At 37.8% G+C, this 19,842-nt stretch overlaps 5 protein-coding genes across 5 annotated transcripts in view; 3 read left to right on the plus strand and 2 right to left on the minus strand.

Annotated features, from left to right (window-relative positions):
• Window positions 1–250: 250 nt before the first annotated feature.
• LOC111801948 (protein PECTIC ARABINOGALACTAN SYNTHESIS-RELATED) lies at window positions 251–4,935 on the minus strand. Its single transcript, XM_023686196.1, has 11 exons — window positions 4,515–4,935; window positions 4,050–4,100; window positions 3,888–3,978; window positions 3,704–3,780; window positions 3,520–3,608; window positions 2,768–2,887; window positions 2,199–2,315; window positions 1,959–2,102; window positions 1,763–1,886; window positions 1,448–1,639; window positions 251–1,045 (listed from the first exon to the last, which is right to left on the minus strand). Exons 1-11 carry the CDS (start codon window positions 4,806–4,808, stop codon window positions 686–688), a joined length of 1,659 nt encoding a protein of 552 aa, XP_023541964.1. The 5' UTR covers window positions 4,809–4,935; the 3' UTR covers window positions 251–685.
• A 1,385-nt stretch (window positions 4,936–6,320) lies between these two features.
• Window positions 6,321–8,352, plus strand: LOC111801465. The gene is made up of 2 exons (XM_023685473.1): window positions 6,321–6,692; window positions 7,982–8,352. Exons 1-2 carry the CDS (start codon window positions 6,382–6,384, stop codon window positions 7,989–7,991), a joined length of 321 nt encoding a protein of 106 aa, XP_023541241.1. The 5' UTR covers window positions 6,321–6,381; the 3' UTR covers window positions 7,992–8,352.
• Window positions 8,353–9,454: 1,102 nt separating this feature from the next.
• LOC111801615 (coilin-like) overlaps window positions 9,455–19,842 on the plus strand; it is a 34,490-nt gene continuing 24,102 nt past the window's right edge. The window contains exons 1-5 of the mRNA XM_023685663.1: window positions 9,455–9,832; window positions 10,110–10,174; window positions 10,262–10,447; window positions 11,371–11,610; window positions 12,130–12,196. Coding sequence (XP_023541431.1) covers window positions 9,650–9,832; window positions 10,110–10,174; window positions 10,262–10,447; window positions 11,371–11,610; window positions 12,130–12,196 — 741 coding nt within the window. The 5' untranslated portion in view covers window positions 9,455–9,649. The remainder of the gene's footprint in view (window positions 9,833–10,109; window positions 10,175–10,261; window positions 10,448–11,370; window positions 11,611–12,129; window positions 12,197–19,842) is intronic.
• Window positions 12,530–13,932, plus strand: LOC111801617 (SRSF protein kinase 1-like). Its single transcript, XM_023685665.1, has 2 exons — window positions 12,530–13,083; window positions 13,183–13,932. The coding sequence occupies exons 1-2, from the start codon at window positions 13,051–13,053 to the stop codon at window positions 13,576–13,578; spliced, it is 429 nt and encodes a 142-aa protein (XP_023541433.1). The 5' UTR covers window positions 12,530–13,050; the 3' UTR covers window positions 13,579–13,932.
• LOC111801616 (lysosomal Pro-X carboxypeptidase-like) lies at window positions 15,531–19,101 on the minus strand. The gene is made up of 9 exons (XM_023685664.1): window positions 18,736–19,101; window positions 18,446–18,632; window positions 17,697–17,830; window positions 17,505–17,617; window positions 17,188–17,431; window positions 16,930–17,082; window positions 16,036–16,115; window positions 15,905–15,954; window positions 15,531–15,832 (listed from the first exon to the last, which is right to left on the minus strand). The coding sequence occupies exons 1-9, from the start codon at window positions 19,093–19,095 to the stop codon at window positions 15,693–15,695; spliced, it is 1,461 nt and encodes a 486-aa protein (XP_023541432.1). The 5' UTR covers window positions 19,096–19,101; the 3' UTR covers window positions 15,531–15,692.

Below are 19,842 nucleotides of genomic sequence, written 5' to 3' on the forward strand. Positions count from 1 at the left end.
CCTAATAGTGAGTTTTAATTTTAAAAAATGTTAGAATATGAAAAAGACATACTAAACAACGTTAAGAATTCAGACTTATAACTATAAGACACAAAATTGAAAGTTAACTAGTCAGGTCTGCCACAATCCAAGGGAGCCTTCACGTTATAAAGGTCCAACTTTGGCATCAAAACTGAAGACATAACACGCCATAACACGCCATTGGTCGAATTCTATAATCGAAAAACATTCTTCCTAGTAGACAAATTTGAAATTGCTGTTGTATAAGATGTGAGCAATGACGTTACGTTAATCAACATATTTACTAAGAACGAAATCAAATCGAGCTACAAACAGAAGAAAAAGAAGAAAGTTAAATGGTTCATGGGGATGGGGCAGTTCATATAATTCATCCCAGGAGCTGCTTATACGAACCGGATACCTTGGACATTTCAGGTACAAAACCGTCCATACTCCATCTTAGGGCACAAAACTGCTCATCAAACTTAGTTCTTTCTCTCGTTAAGGATACAAAAAACAGATCCACAAAGATTGGTGTGGAGTGCTCCGAAGGGGCAGTAACTATTCTATTCAATCTCCCATTTCACCAATAGCCACACCATTTTCAAAAAGAAATAAATGGGATATTGATGAAAGGAAGGAGATTCTCCAAAACAATCGAGGGTTCAAATCCCACGTGTTTTGATTAAGCTCTGCACATGCATGGGGTAAGGGGATTCTCCCATAGGTCATAGTTGGGAAAGGTCTCTTCCGGTAATCCAGTACGGGTTTGGTGGGTCACAACCACATCCTCTACGAAAGGGGCCCACCCCATGTATGGGTCTCCAAAGGATTTTGACATTAGCCCTTTGTCTGGTTTTATGGATTTTAGACGGTGGCCCAAATATCTTCGTGCCCCGATTATCAGTTTTGCGAAGTTACCTCCATGGGTCATCACAAACACATCCGACTTCAAGCAGACTAAGAAGTCCAGTGCTGCTAAGCTTGTGACGTGCTTTCTGAAGCTATCCAACTCCTCCTTGGTAGCTAGCTCTTCCTTCGTCACCTGTCGGTACTCGAAATGAAAATGTCAAAAGAGGGCAAGAAAAGGATTGTGTGGTTTGATTTTGAAGCTAAAGAACATGAAAGAAGTCCGGGTTCCTAACCATTAACAAGTTGAATGTTGAATGTTGAATGTTGATGTCAATGGAAAGGAAAGATTTCATGTTCAGACATATTTAAGAAAATCATTGAAGTTACAGAAATTCGTTGGGAAAGATAGCGAACACGTAAAAGATTCTCTATTTTTATATAATTCATCGTACTCTTGGTATCGATCATCCTGTCATTCGTCTACTAAAGTTAAATATTTTAAGCAGTGGTGAAACATGAAATGATTTTGCAAGTCCTCGAATCGAACATTTCTCTATTGAAAAGTGAAGTTTCAAAGAGGTCAAAGATGGTTTACCAGATTTGGGAACATGTTCCTTAGTGGTGCCATCCTATTCTGTCCGCCATACACCTGTCCGGATGCAACATAGATTTGGGTTTCCTTTGGATAGCCCATTGCTCTAAGAATTACGGCTACTTCTCCAGGCTCAAGAGGGCACCGTCCTTCCTTTCTTTTCTGCAGGGCCAGTTGCCACAGGTGGGAACCATTCTGCAAACCAAAAAATGCAAATCAAGGACGGATATTGAATGAATGATTTTTCTCTTTTTCATATTTAGTCCCCATTGAATATATATATATATATAAGGAAAAACAAATTACTTTCTAGGTCACCTTATATCTACGTGGCCATTCTTTTTTCCTATACTCTGCCATTTTGACTTTCTCCTCTCTTGTCCCCACAAAGTCACAAAACGACAGTCCAACCATTCCTTTCTCAAACCTCAAATGAAGAGCCCTGTAGACAGATTGCATTACCCAAGAGTTCAATTCATAATTATAGAAACATTCCAGATATAATCACACTTACATATATGGATTTGAGCTGTTTGTGCGACTTCTCATCCTTGAAGCTAATACATCAGCCATGTTCTCTATGTCAGGAAGAAATTTAAGAGCATGATAGTTTACTCTGCACCTTAGCCTGTTGATTTCTGAAGGAACGTTGTCATACCTGAGACCAGAATGCCATGAATATTGATTTGATAGACATTTCATGCATGAAAAGTGAGTATCCAGATAAATAAAGATAAATTCATTAACAAATTACCCAAGCCGATCAACAAAAGGTTTTAGCGCCATTATCTTCTTCTCTTTGATTCGAGGAAGTACATTGTCAATGTAAAATTGTGCTGGTGCATACTTCGGGATGTTCTTGACTGTCCGTCTGCAATAAACTTTATCCAAGAATCAATGACAATTACAAGTTACTTCTTCCAAGAAGGGATCAAAGTAAAATATGTGAGCAACTTTTTCCACCACAGCCGTGCATTTAGCCAGGTTCTTGGGGGGTGGGGAAAGGGAAAAAAAGAGCTCCCCAAGGAACTAAATTTGAGTGGGAATGGAAGGGAATGTATAGGGAAGCTAAGGCTCTGGGAAGCATCTCCATGTTGTATTGGAATTCTTTGCTAAGTAATTTCCTAACTTTTGTTTATTTTTCAATAAACAAAAGCTCATACAAAATAAAATAAAATTGACTGATTTTTATACATATTTTCATGGAAGGAAATAAATTAAAAGTTGTCTATAATCCTCTCAATTCTGTGTGCAGCTAACAAAAGCTATAAAAAAAAAATCAAACTAGAAAAACCAGCTGCATATTGGAACAAACTAACGAACCTTATACTTGTAAATAGCTCTGATTTGTCCGTAAACCAATCAGGAATATCACGAACAATTTGCACATCATTCTTCAGGTAATTAATGAAATGATCTACATCAAAAATGTCCTCAAATTTCCTGCATTGTTTTCATAATATTGTGAAAGAACACCAAAAATGAAAATTTCAAACACGTGTACTAAAAATTTTAATCGGTTTATCTAAAAGGAGTTAAGGGAGTGGACTGTGAAAAACAAAGATGAATAACTAGCTGAAACTAGTTTAGACAATCAACCGCAAAGCCAGAGTTTAATAGTAAGGTCCTCTAAGTTTTCTAGACTTTATAAGCTTTTTAATATCCTAACCTTTTCTGACAACAAACATTACAACCTTAGGCATCCACAGCACTAAAATTGTAATTTTTGGTCAGGCAAATAAAAAGCTTGATATAGGTAGAACAATAAAAAAGCTTAAAACTTCTCAAGCAGCAAACCAAAGATACATCGACTTAGGGTGGTTGTAATGACTCGATGGGTTGGCAGAATAATGCCACATTGATCAAAGGGCTTCATTTGGTTCATGATTTTCAAACAATCACAACAATGATAATCGGTTCTACATTTATGATTAAGCCTTAAGAGTCAAGCAACTTAAGAATAAAACAATCATCGTACAGATATTAGACAAAAACAGTAAAAGAGCATTCAAGCAGCTCTATTTTCATATGCAGACACTGAGTATATAAATGGTTGATAAAAGTACATATCTTACGTTTGGTCCTTCCAGATCTGATCTTGCTTTAAAACTGGCAAAATAAGTGTTGCATTTAGTATTTTAGCCACAGCAACCGCATTGCATATCTGCAAGCAAGAAAAGGATGAAGTTAAATTGAAAAGAGAGCAAGAAAAAAGCGTCTTCATCAATAACATTGAAGTTTGGCAGGAAGATATCTCACAGCAATTCTCTGCTGATTGAGACCGCCTTCAGCATGGATGAATATATAGCCATTTGTTTCATTTTCAGGTGGAAGATCTGTCAAAATCCAAAAACTTTCAAAGCATTTGAAGGGTACAAGAAGAAAGGGAGAGCTAAAGTAGAGAGAATACAGTATCTTTATTCCCAAAATAAACCAAGATTACCTATGATTTCAGAATCACGAAGCTCAGCACAAGGCTTCCAAGATGTGGTGGCTGAATAAGGATTCTCCCAGAGTGAAGGACGTTCCTTAACCTAAAGCCGCGAATCCATTTGTTTAGAAAATGAAGAAATAGAAAAAAAGAAGAAATCTCTCAAGAACTTACCGGTGGACAATGAAGAGTAATGCCCTCTTTTTCACACAAGTACGGGGAATTCTACAATAAAAGAAAGAAATTCAATAATGTCCATCAGCAACTACTTGAACAGTTCAGGAACAAAAAAAGAAAACTGTTCAACTATTTGCACATTCCAATTGAACATTTTAAATCTAGCACCAGAACATCTGTAATCATTCACACATTTCAATCGAGCTTCTTAAATCTAACACCAGGAAATTCGTTAGCTCATTCAGGCATCGTAATAAGTAGAAATGCAGTGGATTCCCTCCCTAAAATTTGATGGAAACGGGAGAAATGACATTCCTTCCTCATTATCAATCACATAATTGCTACTACGAATCACATAACAAATCATAAATCCTCACGGAATGCCTACTACGAAAGGAACGAGAAATAATTAAATCAAACTCCAGCAAGAAACGTAAGGCAAAGAGTTAATGGCGAACTGACCAAACGTTTAATAATCGAGAAAACAGCGATCAAACCACCAGCGACTACTAGAAACACAAAGAAGAGTGAGATCCTGGAGTTATACGGAGAAACCCTAGCATCGTCGCCAAAGTAAGGGCATAGCGATTGAAAACTGAGCCTGGAGTAATAGCGATCACGGATCGAATGGCGATCACGATCGTCATCGTCTTCAGACTGGCGGTCGGGGACTAAAGGGGATGAATCTTCGTCCCGCTTCATTGGCGAGGAAGTGGCTCTGTTCCCAAGCGAGGTCGAGTGCCTGAGCTCAACCATGGCTCGCTTCGGAGTAGCCAGAATTGTTCAGTCAGATGCTTTGATCTCGTGGAGCTTCACTTCGTATCGGTTCGTGTCTCTGTTTTCTGAGGAAGGATTTCCATGGTCCAGGTGAAATCGTGGATATCAGTCGGATCAACAAGACCTCGACCCTGAAAGGATAAATGTGTAATTACCCTTTTGACCTCGGGGTATTATTGTCATTTACTATTTGGAGTACCATCACTCCTCGGATCTAGAATTAGTTTAACTCTTTGTTTGCCCAAAAATTATATTTTTAGCAATATATTCTTAACTAAATTAATAAAATTATTCCTTATTCATCCCTCTATATATATTTATATATATATATATATTATCTAAAAAAATATTCATAATTTTTTTTAATTTCAATAATATAATTAATTTTTTTAAAAAAAAATTAAAAAATAAATAATTCGTGGTGGAATTGATTTGAAGGAAGAAAGTCAAGAACACCCTGGTCCGAGCATCGCCGAGAATAGAAAGGAATGTAATGAATTCATATTGACGAGCTCTTCAATTTTAGTGAATGAATCAAATTGAATCGAGGATTATAGGAAGATAACGAGTTCAAGGACAAAAAGGGAATTTTTCAAATTTGTCAAAGGATTGGCGGTTGAAGAAGTATGTTTGGGCATGCGTGTGGTTGACACGAGTGAGTGGTTTGGTGCACGGGTGAAGGCAAGTGAGCTGGTGTGTTTTTGCCCGTTTGACTTTGATTTCTATGTCATTCATAATTTATTTTATTGTAAGACGTATTCGAGGAGTTCAGAAGAAATTAGATCTAGTAAGGAGTCCATTTGGTTTTAAAAGAAAGCACAGACGCATGTAAGTAGTTCTTCGGTTTAGTCCGTTTAATTATTACTTATAAGACAAGGATGCTACGAATCAATATCGTTTACGTCTATTCACGTTAGAAAGTAGTAATCGTGATTTAATTGAGACCAAAATAAGCATATCAGACACAGACAAGGTACTTTTAAGGTTAGCGGGCAATAAGATGCATTTTGGTGTGTTTTTGTATAAGTTTTACTGGTAGATTCAATACTCTATTTTTATTACCGTGTTTAGGACACGGTAGTGGTAGAGATGTCCATTTAATCTACAAGAAATTGTCGTTTAATCGGTAAATGAAAGAAGGAGCAAAAAGAGATTTTTATGGCTATGATAACAGATTGTTGAACACAACTCTTTGTGAGAAACACTTGCACTCTTTATTAGGATCAATCGAGAAAAGATACAAGATACTGGTAGTGGCTATTGTTAATTTCTTGATTGCTCCAACGATTTGGAAATCACTCATCGTGTTGGCTATACGCTCTTTCGACACAAAACTTGCAGAGTCACAGACTACTTAGGACACAAAAGAAATATTAAAATTTGAATTTTTAAAAATTAGCCAATATATTATATATTTTTTATAAAATATTTTTAAATTTATTATAATGTTTTATTTATTATTATTATTATTATTATTATGATTATTTTTTATGTTAGATGAAACTGGAAAGTGGGGTTGTAAGAACGACGAACTGAGTGGCTAAACCTAGAAATGAACTCGTTGGCGCGGAACATATCGTGCTCCATCAGGTCTTCGATTCACGCCACTGCCTCGCTACATTGCTACCAGCAGCAATGGAGGGGGATCCGAGTGAAGGTACTGAACGGGAATCTTGAACGTGCAATAACATTCTTGCAAAGGAAGATGCGATCGAGCGGAATCGAGCGGCTGATTAAGCGCGAGCAGACTCACCACATCAAGAACTCCGAGAAGCGAGTTTTGGCCCGAAAGAATTTGGAGCGCAAAATTCGATCACAGGACCTTGCTCGCAAGCTTAAAGCTATTCTTATCAAGAAAGTCAGGTATTTGTAGATCCTTCGGAAATCGCTTCTACCGTAAATATCTTCGTTCAACAATAAGCTATTGAGTAATTAAGCATGTATGTGTTTGAATGAATTGTGCATGGATCTTCTGGCTTTGTCTATTTGTTGCTTGCTTATTGTTAGCAAAAAGAATAGCGATCTTTTTTACATTTCTTAGTACAATCAAATGCAACAAGTTTCTGCCCGTAGAACTGTAAGAAAATTAGAATTCCTGCCCAAATCATCAGCAATGAACAACTGTATTGCCAGCACAAGATATGTGTTCTAGAGTAGAGTCAAAATGCTGAAGGAAAGATTTGCTGAACATGTATCCCTAATAAAATTCTTTATGCAAATTGTTGGGTCGGTAAAATTGGTGATATTAGTGATAATCGTCCATCCAGGAAATCCTTTGATGGTCATATATCATAATACATAGCAAATGCATTGCATTTACGCCAAGCTTCAATGGTTATATGTTAGGATCTTTAGATCTTTAGGTTAAAGAGAATAGAACCAGAGATTTCTAGCATCTTTTAGATCTGCAACAGCTTCTTATTTCCTCAAGTCAAGAGGAGATAACGATCTGGACAAAACTTGAACAGAAAAATATGCATTATTTCCATGAAAGTAGGAAAAATGAGTTCGATTATAACGGCCCAAGCCCACCGCTAGCAGATATTGTCCTCTCTGGATTTTCCCTTTTGAGTTTCCCCTCAAAATTTTTAAAATGGATTTTCCCTTTCGGGTTTCCCCTCAAGATTTATTAAATGCGTCTGCTAGGGAGAAGTTTCCACACCCTTATAAAAAATGCTTCGTTTCCCTCTCCAATCGATTTGGGATCTCACAATCCACCTGCCCCGTTGAGACTCGTTTCCCTCTCCAATTGATGTGGAATCTCATAATCCACCTCCTTTGGGGTCTAGCATCCTTGCTGGCACACCGCCCGGTGTCCACTCCCCTTCGAGGCTTAGCGTTCTCGCTAGCACACCGTCCGGTGGCGGGCTCTGATACCATTTGTAACAGCCCAAGCATATCGCTAGCAAATATTGTCCTTTTTGGGCTTTCATTTTCAGACTTTCCCTCAAGGTTTTTAAAACGCATCTCCTAGGAAGAGACTTTCACATCCTTATAAAAAATGCTTCGTTTCTCTCTCCAACCGATATGGGATCTTACATTGATTGAATTAAACGAGGAAATGATTGTAACGAGGTGATCTTTTTTTCTTTTTCCTATGATTTCTTTGTATCTTTCTTCTAACTCCAAATTTATCATACGATATGTTGCAGGGGTCTGTGAGCTCGTGACAATAGGTAGGTGGAAAAGAGGGCTCTGCAGTATAGAATTCACATGCATCTTGCTCCTTGGACATGAACCTAGTAGTTAATCTCTCTCTTTGAATCTCTTCTTAAACTCCCACTGCCTTTCAACAGTACAATTCAAGTTCCTTTACTCATCTGGAAGGCTCCAATAAGCTGTTTATCGTTCTGTTATTTCTTATTTGATCAATTTAGCTGCCTGCTATGTAATGGATCCTTAAATTTCTGTCTTCCTCCTTGTTCATCTTCCATTCCATGCAATTTAGTTGGATTCTGTAGAACCCTTCAATTTGAAGTAAATTATAGAAATGGCAACCCTGCAGGCACTCAACTTGTTCCTATGGATGCATCCATCGCACATGATGATGTTAGGTTATGGAGCTTGCTGCTTATTTATAGCTTAGTCAACCGTTGGTATCGCACCGCATGATGTTAGGTTATGGAGCTTGCGGCTTGTTTATAGCTTAGTCATAAATTTAGTCATAAGTAGATAGGTACAGCTATATCTGATAAAGCTATATATAGTAAGCTAAACCATATATATACCGAGCTTTGAAAATGTACTTTTTATATTCTCTATTTTCTCTATCCTGTTCTTTAGGTTAATCTAGATCGAGTGTGCGTTGTTGTGTGATCCTAACACATAACCATGAGCATGATGATGTTGTTGTTCCTTGAGAGGTCTACTTTGCTGTTTTAGCCTTGATCATGGTAATATTACAGTGTTGAGTACTAATCTTAAACCCTTCGTGAAGTACTCAACCAAATTTGGCATTTGTCTCAAATCGAGCTCCATTTGGTTCATGAAATTTGTAAACAAGGGAATCGAGTTTATTTCATGTTTTCACATATGTGTTTGGTAGCTAATTTAGAAATTACATTCTAATTGTTCAATAATATGTGTTTTGTATATTCATAGATCATGACATTAGTCCAACTAGGGTATATCTAGATTTGGGTAATTGTTTAATTTATGCTTATGTTTTTTTTATTTATTATAAATTTTGTACCGATCGTTTTTATAGTATTTTATGTTAATACATTTTTTAATTTAACAAAAAAAAAAATGGCTTGAATGTTGATTAAATTTCTAATATAGTTTATAAATTTTTAATATTGCTTCTTAAAATTATTTAACTTTTCGTGTATTTTTTAACTTTAAAATTAATTTATATATTCTAAAATTTTTAATTTTTAATCAAATTGTTTATTGTTTATGACATTATAAATTTTTAAAAAATTACAGATTTCTTATAAACTTTATTAGATACAAAATTAAGCCAAACATATTAGAGGGCCAAATTATAAATTTAACCTATAGTTTTTTTTTATCTTCAACGATATTATATATTAAAGAAATTTAAAACTATTTATTAAATAATTAAATTTAATTTACAAAACCGAACCACCCAACTTATTCAATATGGGCCGGTTCCGGAAATTTTGACGCCAATGGTGCGGCGGGAGCGAGGGACTTTGTACAGCGGCTGAACCTTTTACGACCGCCTGTGGCCGCGTGACGACTGACGAGGGACTGACATCCGCAAAGGGGTTTAACAAATTCCAAACTCCGAACCCCATTGTTCCAGTTTCCAGTTCTTCGTTGTTCGCCGCCATTGTTTCTCTCACTCGTGCTTAATGGAGGTTGTGAGACTGCGAGTTTTGTTCAAACACAAGGACCTATTGACGGCGTCGCTCTCGGGATTGAGCCGGAGCTGGATTGTCCTTAAACCTCATTTCCGAACAATTTCCGACCTCTCCTCCTACATCCTTTCCGTTTTTCGTCTTCACGATGCTTGCCCCAACGGTCTCATTCTTTCTGTAAGATCTCTTGCTTTGATTGGATTACCTTACTGAACGATTGTTTGTGGATGAAGGCCCTGGAAGTATCTGATATTGAATTTGCTAGTAGTAGTGTAGCATTGGCCTAAATGATTTGTCTTCAGAAGTTTACTGTTGAAATTTTCAATTGCTTGTAGAAACGAACATTTGCGCTGGGGAAGGAATCAGTTCCCCCTCATTCTTATCTGAATTTAGTTTTCATTGTTTACACTCTTCATAATGGCGGAAAATTGCCCTAATTTTGGCTTTCTGGTAGATGGATGGCTTTGTGTTACCTCCGTTTGAGTCGGTTGGTATCTTAAAGGATAAAGACATTGTCAGGTTGGTTTGTGAGTGCATTTGTTTGTGTATTTTCAATTGCTTCTATGTACTCTTTTAGTGGTAATTAAAGGTTTCTTTGTTGACCAGAGTGAAGAAGAAAAAAAGTAAGGCAATCTGTCTCAGTGTTGGTAACAAATTGATCAAAACTGAGGAATTCAGGGAGAGTGAATCAGAGGAAGATGAACTTAGAGCTCCTTTGCCGGTGAAAGCTGCCCCAGTTGAAAAAAAAGTGTCTAAGAAAAGAAAAGCTTCGAAGATAATTCGCAACACGAAGTATGTATAGTGCCTGTATCAACTCTGATATTTCTTATGCCTGTGGAGACTTAGAAATTGGGTTTTCTTTTAACAACACTGAGAGAAAATATGATTATCTAGCGTACATTTTGTGTGATGTCCCAGATTGGTTGGGGAGGAGAACAAAACACCCTTTATAGGAGTGTGGAAACCTTCCCCTAGCAGACGTGTTTTAAAGCCTTGAAGGAAAGCCCAAGGGGAAAGCCCAAAGAGGACAATATCTGCTAGCGGTGGATCTGGGGCGTTACAAATGGTATCAGAGCCAGACACCGGACTATGTGCCAGCGAGGAGGCTGTTCCCCAAAGGGGGTAGACACGAGACAGTGTGCCAATAAGGACGCTGGGCTCCAAAAGGGGTGGATTTGGCGGGGGTCCCACATCGATTGGAGAAAGGAAAGAGTGCCAGTGAGGATGCTGGGCCTCGAAGGGGGGTGGATTGTGATGTCCCACATTGGTTGGGGAGGAGAACAAAACACCCTTTATAAGGGTGTGGAAACCTTCCCCTAGCAGACGCGTTTTAAAGCCTTGAAGGAAAGTCCGAAATGGAAAGCCCAAAGAGGACAATATCTGCTAGCGGTGGATCTGAGGCGTTACATTTTGTCTGGCTTAGAAGATGGGTACTTGGTCAGCTTGATGCTCCTTCTAAAAATGACTGTGGAATTATTATCCTTTCTAGCATTACTTCCATGCTTTGATGTTTTTTTTACAACTCTCGTGTTCCATTTTCTTCATAACTGAAGTGTTATACTTCGTTGTCTAACTCCTTTTCTCCTGCTGTGCTTATAGATGAATTATTACAACTGGTATATTTACTCCAGTTAACTCCGATTTATCCTTCAGGCTTATAGTTTTTTGCAATCGGTTTATTTATTCTGTCCTTATTTCTAATTTTGAAATTACAGGAGGAAGAAAAATAATTCTTTCCCCAGTGAAGAATTTCCAACTATCGTAGCAGATGTTCATTACGCTAATGAAATGCATAAAGAAAGAAATCATCTGAAGTCTGACCTCCCACAAAAGGTCATAGGCAGCGAAAATGATTCACCCAGCAGTTCTAGTGCATCTGAATCGGATACATCCAGCAACATTGATATTGATGGAAGAAACAACAATATTATTAAGTCAACTGGGAATGCAAAGAGGTGGTTCCTGCAGCTTTATTATATAATGGCAATGAACTTTCAATTTTTTTTCTTTTCACATTGATGCCTAATTATATTGATTAACATAAGATACTTCTGACCTATGGCAACGTAAAACCTCCCAGGCCAATTGAGGAGGGTCGGTAATCTCTCCTTCCTCTCTCTAGGCAGTTCTTAAAATGCATAAAATGAAAATAAACGATACTGAAGGTTAAATACTACTCACTGACCACATCCGCACCCCCCGCCCCTGCTCCCATCTCAGTGGTCCCCCAGCAAATTCTCACTCTCAAAAACTTGACCCATGCTAGCCCGTTGAGTCTGAAATGTCTCTCTTGTCCCTTCTCTGATTAACAGCCACAATCTGTGGCCTAACAGATTTGTCTTATAGATAATGTAACACACTTAAAACGTTTGGACCTCTTTTTTTATTTTTATTTTTTACAATAATGTTGAACCGATTTATTTTTCATCTGCCTGGTTTGTTAGAAAAATGTCTTACAACTCGTGGTTGTTTAGGATTGATCAGATTGGAGTTGGCGGGAAACATATTGAGTTGTCCAACAAAGCTGGTGAAACTCAAAAGGTTTTTATTTATGGGAATTTATTATTACTATCATCATTATAGCTATAAGAAATCGTGATTATCTATTAGTAGTTTTACTATTTTTAATTCTGTTTTTGATTGCACTTGTTCATTATAATTTGTTCGGTATGCAATGATTGTCTGTAATTTGCCTTTGTCATACTTCAGTATTACACCTGCTATTATGATAATTTTACTGCTGTGTTTGTAGATATATCAGATCTTATACATTTTGATTTGACGAGAATTTAGAATATTGTTTNTTTTTTTTTTTTTTTTTTTTTTTTTTTTTTTTTTTTTTTTTTTTTTTTTTTTTTTTTTTTTTTTTTTTTGCTATTGTTGATCATTTGAAAGTTTTCATTGAGTTATAATTTTATTCTTTGACATGTTTCTTCTGTTGTAGCGGTAAGAGCAGCATGATGTGGAAGTTTATCTGACACTTAAATATTTGATTGGTTGTTTTTTTATTTGGTTAATTGATTGAGGAGACTCAATTTAATTTCAACCATGTCATACACGAAATATGCGTGGTGAATGGGAAATATGAAAATTTTGCTTTTTTCCGGCATTTTAATATAATGTGGCTATTATCTTAGCTAATTGTATTCCCCTTAGTTCGTAGGATAGTGATTGTATACGTATGGTACTTGTAGGATAGTGATAGTATACGTATGGTACTTGTTTCTTATTTTTTTAAAAATAACTATTGTATATCATGTCGACACCATTGATATACGTGTTCTGGGAACAACAAAACAAGACTTTGCTATGAGTATCAGCTTATTACATAGACGTTCTCTTCTAGAAATTGTAATTTCTACTATTTATTTTATTTTCAGGATCATTTCGCATTGATGATGGAGCTTCTTGGAGTGATGCCTCGCAAAGTAATGTTTACATACTTATAAATACCACGTTGTCTTTATTATATTCATTTGAAAAAGTTTCACTTATTTATATGTTGTTTCTTAAAATATCTGGCACAGATTGCATTAGGTGGCCGCTATTCAAGGGACTACTTCAACAAATATGGTGAGTTGAGGCATATTCGTCAATTGCGCTTTTGGCCTCTTAATAAGGTGTTGACTGAGAAGTATGATTTCAGCGAGCAAGATGCTAATGACATGGCTGACTTTCTTGTTCCTTTATTGGATTTTGCACCTGAAAAGAGACCAACAGCGGCACAATGTCTCAGCCATCCGTGGTTGAGTTCCGTCCCAAGAATTCTTGAATCTTCTGAATCGACCCATCAAAATCAGCCCAAAGATCAGAACGCTTCAACTAAAATAAGCGAGAATGACGAGAGAGAAGCTATGGAGATTGGAATGGGAAACATAGCTATTGATGGAACTTCGAAATCGACGTCGTCGAAACAGACATGACTAGACACGCAACGTAAGCGATTTCAGGCTATGTTTCGTGCAGTATAGTCTCGATTTGTAGCTCAGGTTTCCATCAGAGTTGGAAACATATTCATGAACGACATGGATTCAGCGTTGTCCTACATGCTATCTGAAGCAATCATCATATTGTGCTTGGAGAGGGTAGACCAGCTTTCGTAGGCCCATCTCGAGCAACTTCGAACAATGGATTGTTTTGAGAGAGAGGGTGCGTTCGAGTATGGTTTGCATATCTTTACAAACTACTATTATTTCCAGGTCTCTTGTAGCACAACTTTCTGGATCAGAATTTCTTCATGAAACTTTGAACAGATATAAAATATATTTTTGGTGCTAGATTCTTGCCATTTTGTTTATCGTAATGTTTGTTGCCAATATTGGGTTTTCTATTTGAAAATGATTTTTTTTCTAGATATTAAAACTTTTCAAATGTAGGGATGGAGGATATCAGACTCAATCAACAAAATGAGCATCTAGTCGAGTGTCGGAGAGACTGGGCAGTTGGAAGAATTTCAGGTTGTACAATACGACACTTCCCTAAATACAATCATGTGGGGAAGTCGAGGTTGAAGACGACTGCAAGTCCATAACCTAATCGTATTCTTGACCCTTGAAATCTGTCATGGAGTTGCCCTTGGATTTCGACCTTATAGAAGCGGAATTGGAGCCAGACCTTGAACATGTAGAAGCTGGTAATGAACTTGTCCATTGTCACAATCGCATTTTTGCAGGATAGCAACTGTGCGACACTTGCGCATTTTTGCAGGATAGCAACTGTGCGACACTTGCGCATTTTTGCAGGATAGCAACTGTGCGACACTTGTTCTAACTCGGTGAACAAATCAGTGATGTGAATTTCAGATTTTGTGGACGATATCGACGTATGCTTGAACCTCAGGTCATGTTTGAGAGGAATATTCTAGAAAACTTGAGCGAGGTATTCTAGAAAACTTACCAACTATAATTATTATTAATATTAGATCTATTTTTTTATTGATATTTTTAACCATTTTTTCTAAGACAACATAAATACTAATTTTTCATTTATCATCGTATTTAACTTATAAACACATGAAAATGTTGGCACATCGATGAAAATTCGGAAACCCCGGATTCTTATTCTTGTTAAAAATCTTAATGATTTGAAGCGAAGAAGAATGGACCATTTAGGGACGGGCTATATTCTTTGACATAATGGTTTATGGATCCTAGTAGGATGACTATTGTGTAAGCCACTTGTAGTGATAATGAGAAGTGGGGTTGAATGAGAATAGACTAGGAAATCCATAAAAAAAACTTAAGCATCTGCTCTTGAGTGGAGCACTTCAATAATGGTTTTGGTGTATGCTGCTGAAACCACTTTGTGAGGGTGTCATAAAGTTCTAAGCCCCATCCTTCGGCCCCTTTTTCTTTTCATACAACTTCAAAGAATATGAGAAAAGCACCCAAATATCCACCTTTCTCTTTAGGGGCCATTATGGAACGATTCAACTGTTTGTGAACTTTCAAGTTTGTATCTAGGAGAACGTTCAAGTTCATATATTTTAAGTGTTAAGTGATGGACTGTGAAATCTCATATCGGTTGGAGAGGGAAATGAAACATTCTTTATAAGGGTGGAAACCTCTCCCTAATGAAACATTCTTTATAAGGGTGTGAAAACCTCTCCCTAGTAGACGCGTTTTAAAACAGTAAGGCTGATGGTGATACGTAATGGGCCAAAGCGGATAATATCTTCTAGCAGTGGGCTTGAGTTGTTACAAATGGTATCAAAGCCGGACATTGGGCGGTGTGCCAACGAGAATGCTGGACTCCGAAGGGGGTGGATTGTGAGATCCCACATTAATTTGAAAGGGAAACAAAGCATATCTTATAATAATGTGGAAACTTCTTCCCAACACACGTGTTTTAAAACTGTGAAGCTAACGACGATACGTAACGAGTAAAAGCTGACAATATTTGTTAGCAGTATGCTTTAGCTATTCAATGGACGTTTTCAACACTAACATCAATACAAGTTCGTAAATTCATCTTCAGTGGCATACATGTCAGGATGATTTTCATATCCTGTCTATAGTGTTTCATCATCATTATGTGTTTATATGTTGTTTAGACTGCCAAGATCAGCATAGTACTTACTGATCCATCCTTTAATGATGTTAACCTCTGTCTCTCTTTGTTCCACCAACCACTGTGGATCCGTTTCATTTGCTCGTAAAATGTCCAAACAATGAGATCCTGGAAAGTTCAAAACATGTCAGCTCAAAAGAACAAAGCTTTGAAGTTAGAATTTATGAGTTTGAATCAAACCATTAGGCGTATGGAGTGCAAGGAGACTGCCGGATAAGTTATGCAACACTCTGCATTCACAAAAAGAGAGTTGAAGTAAAGTTGATTGTTTTTTATGTGTAATAAATGTTGGAGGTTTGGTTTTTGTTTACCCGCCGCTGCTATAAGGGTCCCTGAGTCCATTGGAGAAAATGATGTTGCTGCCAAATCTCTTAAGGATGAGTTTTATGTCCTGAAATTTGAAGGGAGACAAAGAAATTGTGAGATTCTACGTCGGTTGGGGAGGAGAACGAACTATTCTTTATACGGGTGTGGAAACCTCTCCTTAGTAGACGCGTTTTAGAAACCTTGAAGGGAAGCTTGAAAGGGAAAGCTCAAAGAGAATAATATATGTTAGCGGTGGGGTTGGGCTGTTACAGATGGTATCAGAACCAGACACTGGGTGATGTGCCAGCGAGGAGGGTGAGCTCTGAAGGGGGGTGGACATGAGGCGGTGTGCCAACAAGGACGCTGGGTCTCGTGGGGGGTGGATTGTGAGATCCTATATCAATTGATGAGGAGAAAAAAAAGAAAGCATTCTTAATAAGGGCGTGGAAACCTCTCTAGTATAAAAATCTTGAGGGAAAATCCTAAGAGGATGATATCTGCCAGTGGTGGGTCCCCAAGGGGGTGGATACGAGGTGGTGTGACAGTAAGGACGCTGGGCTTCGAGGGGAAGATTGTGAGATCTCACATCGATTGGAGAAGGGAACGAGTGCCAGCGATGACGCTGGGCCTCGAGGGTGGAGTGGATTGTGGAGTCCCACATTGATTGGAGAAGGGAATGAGTGCCAACGAGGACGCTGGCCCCGGGGAGGAGGTGCATTGTGAGATCCCACATTGGTTGGGGAGGAGAACAAAACACTCTATGAGGGTGTAGTTTTAAAAACTTTGAGGGGAAGCCTGAAAGAGAAAGTCCAAAAAAAGACAATATCTACCGTAGATTTGGGCGTTATACGTTCAATAAAGAAAATAAAGAAAAAGAGAGAGGTGGTTGAAGTGCATACATGGCCTCCATAATAGGTGGTGACCCAGTGAGGCCTCGGAGACACACCGTATAACTTATTGCAGTAATCTATGAAGCTTCCAAGCTCAAAATTGTATGCTGGAAACATAGTATCATTGCCTGTGCTTAATTGCATCACCATTTCACTGCATCTCTGAGTTACACACACAATACAAAAGCTTCTTAAAACGTCCTAAAAAATGAAGCTTTTTAAAGTTCAATGCATCCCACATCGGTATTCGTATAATAAAAAGATTACCTGCCACCTCCATCCCACATCGGTTTCAGTCTCATCTCTGGGCTGAATCTGGTAGCAGGATAGATTTCCTTTATAAGCAAACACCCCTGCAGCAATTCTGCCAACAATTCCACTTCCAGATGAAGCTCCATCAATGGCATCACAGATTCTAGTGACCGGATATCTTGGTGGGCGGTTGTATTGGGCTGCGGCGGTATACATAGTCCACAAGTAGTCTTTCAGCTGAAAGAAGTTCTCTAGAGGACTAAAACAAGAACAACCGATTAGAAGCACAAACTTCATTAAATTTGGATATGAGAAGCCATGAATTCTAATACCTGCAGCTGTTGAACTCTTTGCTAAGAATGGAAAGACCATCAGGCTTGGAAGCAATTGTTTCAATCTCGGACCAGGAATCCCGAATAGTTTCATAGCAACTTTCACTAACTTCCTGCAAATTCATTCACATTTTTGTGTGTTAAAAAAGTTTAGAAGGTTCAAAAGGATGCATTGTTGTTGAAGGATCTTACTCTGAAATCCTTAGTGGCAATGGAATAGTATGCATTATATGGCGTGATATCGTCGAAGTAAAGGATTGGAGCGGAAGAAGCAAGAGCTCCAAGGGCCATATGAGGATATTTCAGACGAAACCATGCGGCCAACACTATTTCCAACAAAACAAAACAAAAAACATGTTATGTTATATAGAGTTTGAAGATTTTTGTAACCGCTAGTAGATATTGTTTGCTTTGCATGTTACATATCGTCGTTAGCCTCACGTTTTTAAAATGCGTTTGCTAGAGAGAGGCTTCCACATCCTTATAGGAAATGTTTCGTTCCCCTCTCCAATCGATGTGAGATCTCACAATCCACCACTCTTTATAGCTCAGCGTCCTTAATAACACACTGCCTAGTGTATGGCTCTGATACCATTTGCAACAGCTCAAGGCTACCACTAGCAGAAATTGTCCGTTTTGGCCCGTTACGTGTCGTCGTTAGCCTCACGGTTTTAAAACGCGTTTGCTAGGGAGATGCTTCCACACCCTTATAAGAAATGTTTCGTTTCCCTCTCCAACCGATGTGGGATCTCAGAATCCACCCCTCTTGGAGGCCCAGCGTCCTCGCTAGCACGCTACTCAATGTCTAACTCTGATACCATTAGCCTCACGGTTTTAAAACACATCTACTAGCGATTCGTTTCCACGCCCTTATAAGAAATACTTCATTCTCTTTTCCAACCGACGTGAAATTTCACAAATTTAAACGAGAACCGACTTACTTCCACCATATGATCCACCAAGAACAATCACAGGAGAATATTTAGCATGCAACGTCTTTTTAACATGTATAAGAACATCAGCATAATCTGCTATTGCTTGAGCAGAGTTGAAATAGCCTAAAGTGCTTGCATTCTTCAATGCTACCTCCCTTGATCCAAAGGGTATCGATTGCCCATAATAACGATGCTAACAACAAAACAAAACAAAATCATATAAACCCTTCAAAGCATTAAATATGAACCACACAAAGCATTAAATATGAACCACACAAGAACATGAAAGCTCTTACCTCAATATAAACAAGAAGAGCCCCAAATTGAGCAGCATTATCAGTCAAGAACCCTACAACGTTCAAATCTTTATCTAGTGGACCTTCAGCTCCCAAGTAGGCAAGAATGGGAGCGCTGGAATTTGCGCCGCCCCAATACTTAAAATTGATTATATATCTATGAGCGAACGTCGTGTAGCTTTCAGACCTATAATTGAAGTGATCCAACGTTTGGTTGTAATAAAATGTCTTAAAATCATCCGAAAGAGGCAAGGACAAAGCTTCAGAATCTCTGTCTATTATACTAAGCCTTGGGATTCTGTACTGTGTTGCAGAAACACAGGCGGAAAGGATGAGAAGTAAGCAAGGAAGAAACATCATGACAAAGTGTTTGGTTTGGCTTAATCTTCACAAACAAACAGCTCCTTTATATAACAAAAAGTTGCCCGGTTCACGGGTTCGGGTCTCGAACCAGCGGTTCGTAAGCTAGGCCAAAGCGCCTAATGAAAGGCATTTGAATGGTTGAATTACAGAGGTTTATGCCAAATAAAGAGATTCTTCAACAGCTTCATTCCTAAATATGCAATGAAACGGCTGTCCTTATCAAAAATTTGCTTTTCTAATGCTAAAATCAGCTCAAGATTCCTAGTTTTAGAATAGCGTCTTCCTGAATAAAACTTCTAATCTTAATATCTTGATGTGTCGGTTAGGCATGTTCGTTGGTTGAGTTGGATCCCGTTGGCTGAGATATTTTTTAGATATAATCCAACTGTTGGTATTGTAAAATTTTCAACCCCAACAACACTTATTAAATAATACAATAAAGATTTTGAGTTGAATGGATTTCGATTGTTTGGACAACTAAATATACGTGTGTGTGTGTGTGTGTGTATATATATATATATATATAACTCGATCGTAAATAAAAATGTATATTTTAAAATTTATAATAAATTTGAGTTGGTTTAGTTCAACCCAATCGAGTTTCAGGAGAACCAATAAACCAATTCAATCTATAAAAATTTATTTATTTAAAAGAGTATAAATTAGGTTGGATTGATCAGATTTTTCTAATTATCAAGTTTGTCGGTTTTGACGATCGAAGCTAATGCTCAGAAAATGGATGGA

The sequence above is a fragment of the Cucurbita pepo genome, chromosome LG09, assembly GCF_002806865.2.
Source record: "Cucurbita pepo subsp. pepo cultivar mu-cu-16 chromosome LG09, ASM280686v2, whole genome shotgun sequence".
Taxonomy (NCBI): domain Eukaryota; kingdom Viridiplantae; phylum Streptophyta; class Magnoliopsida; order Cucurbitales; family Cucurbitaceae; genus Cucurbita; species Cucurbita pepo.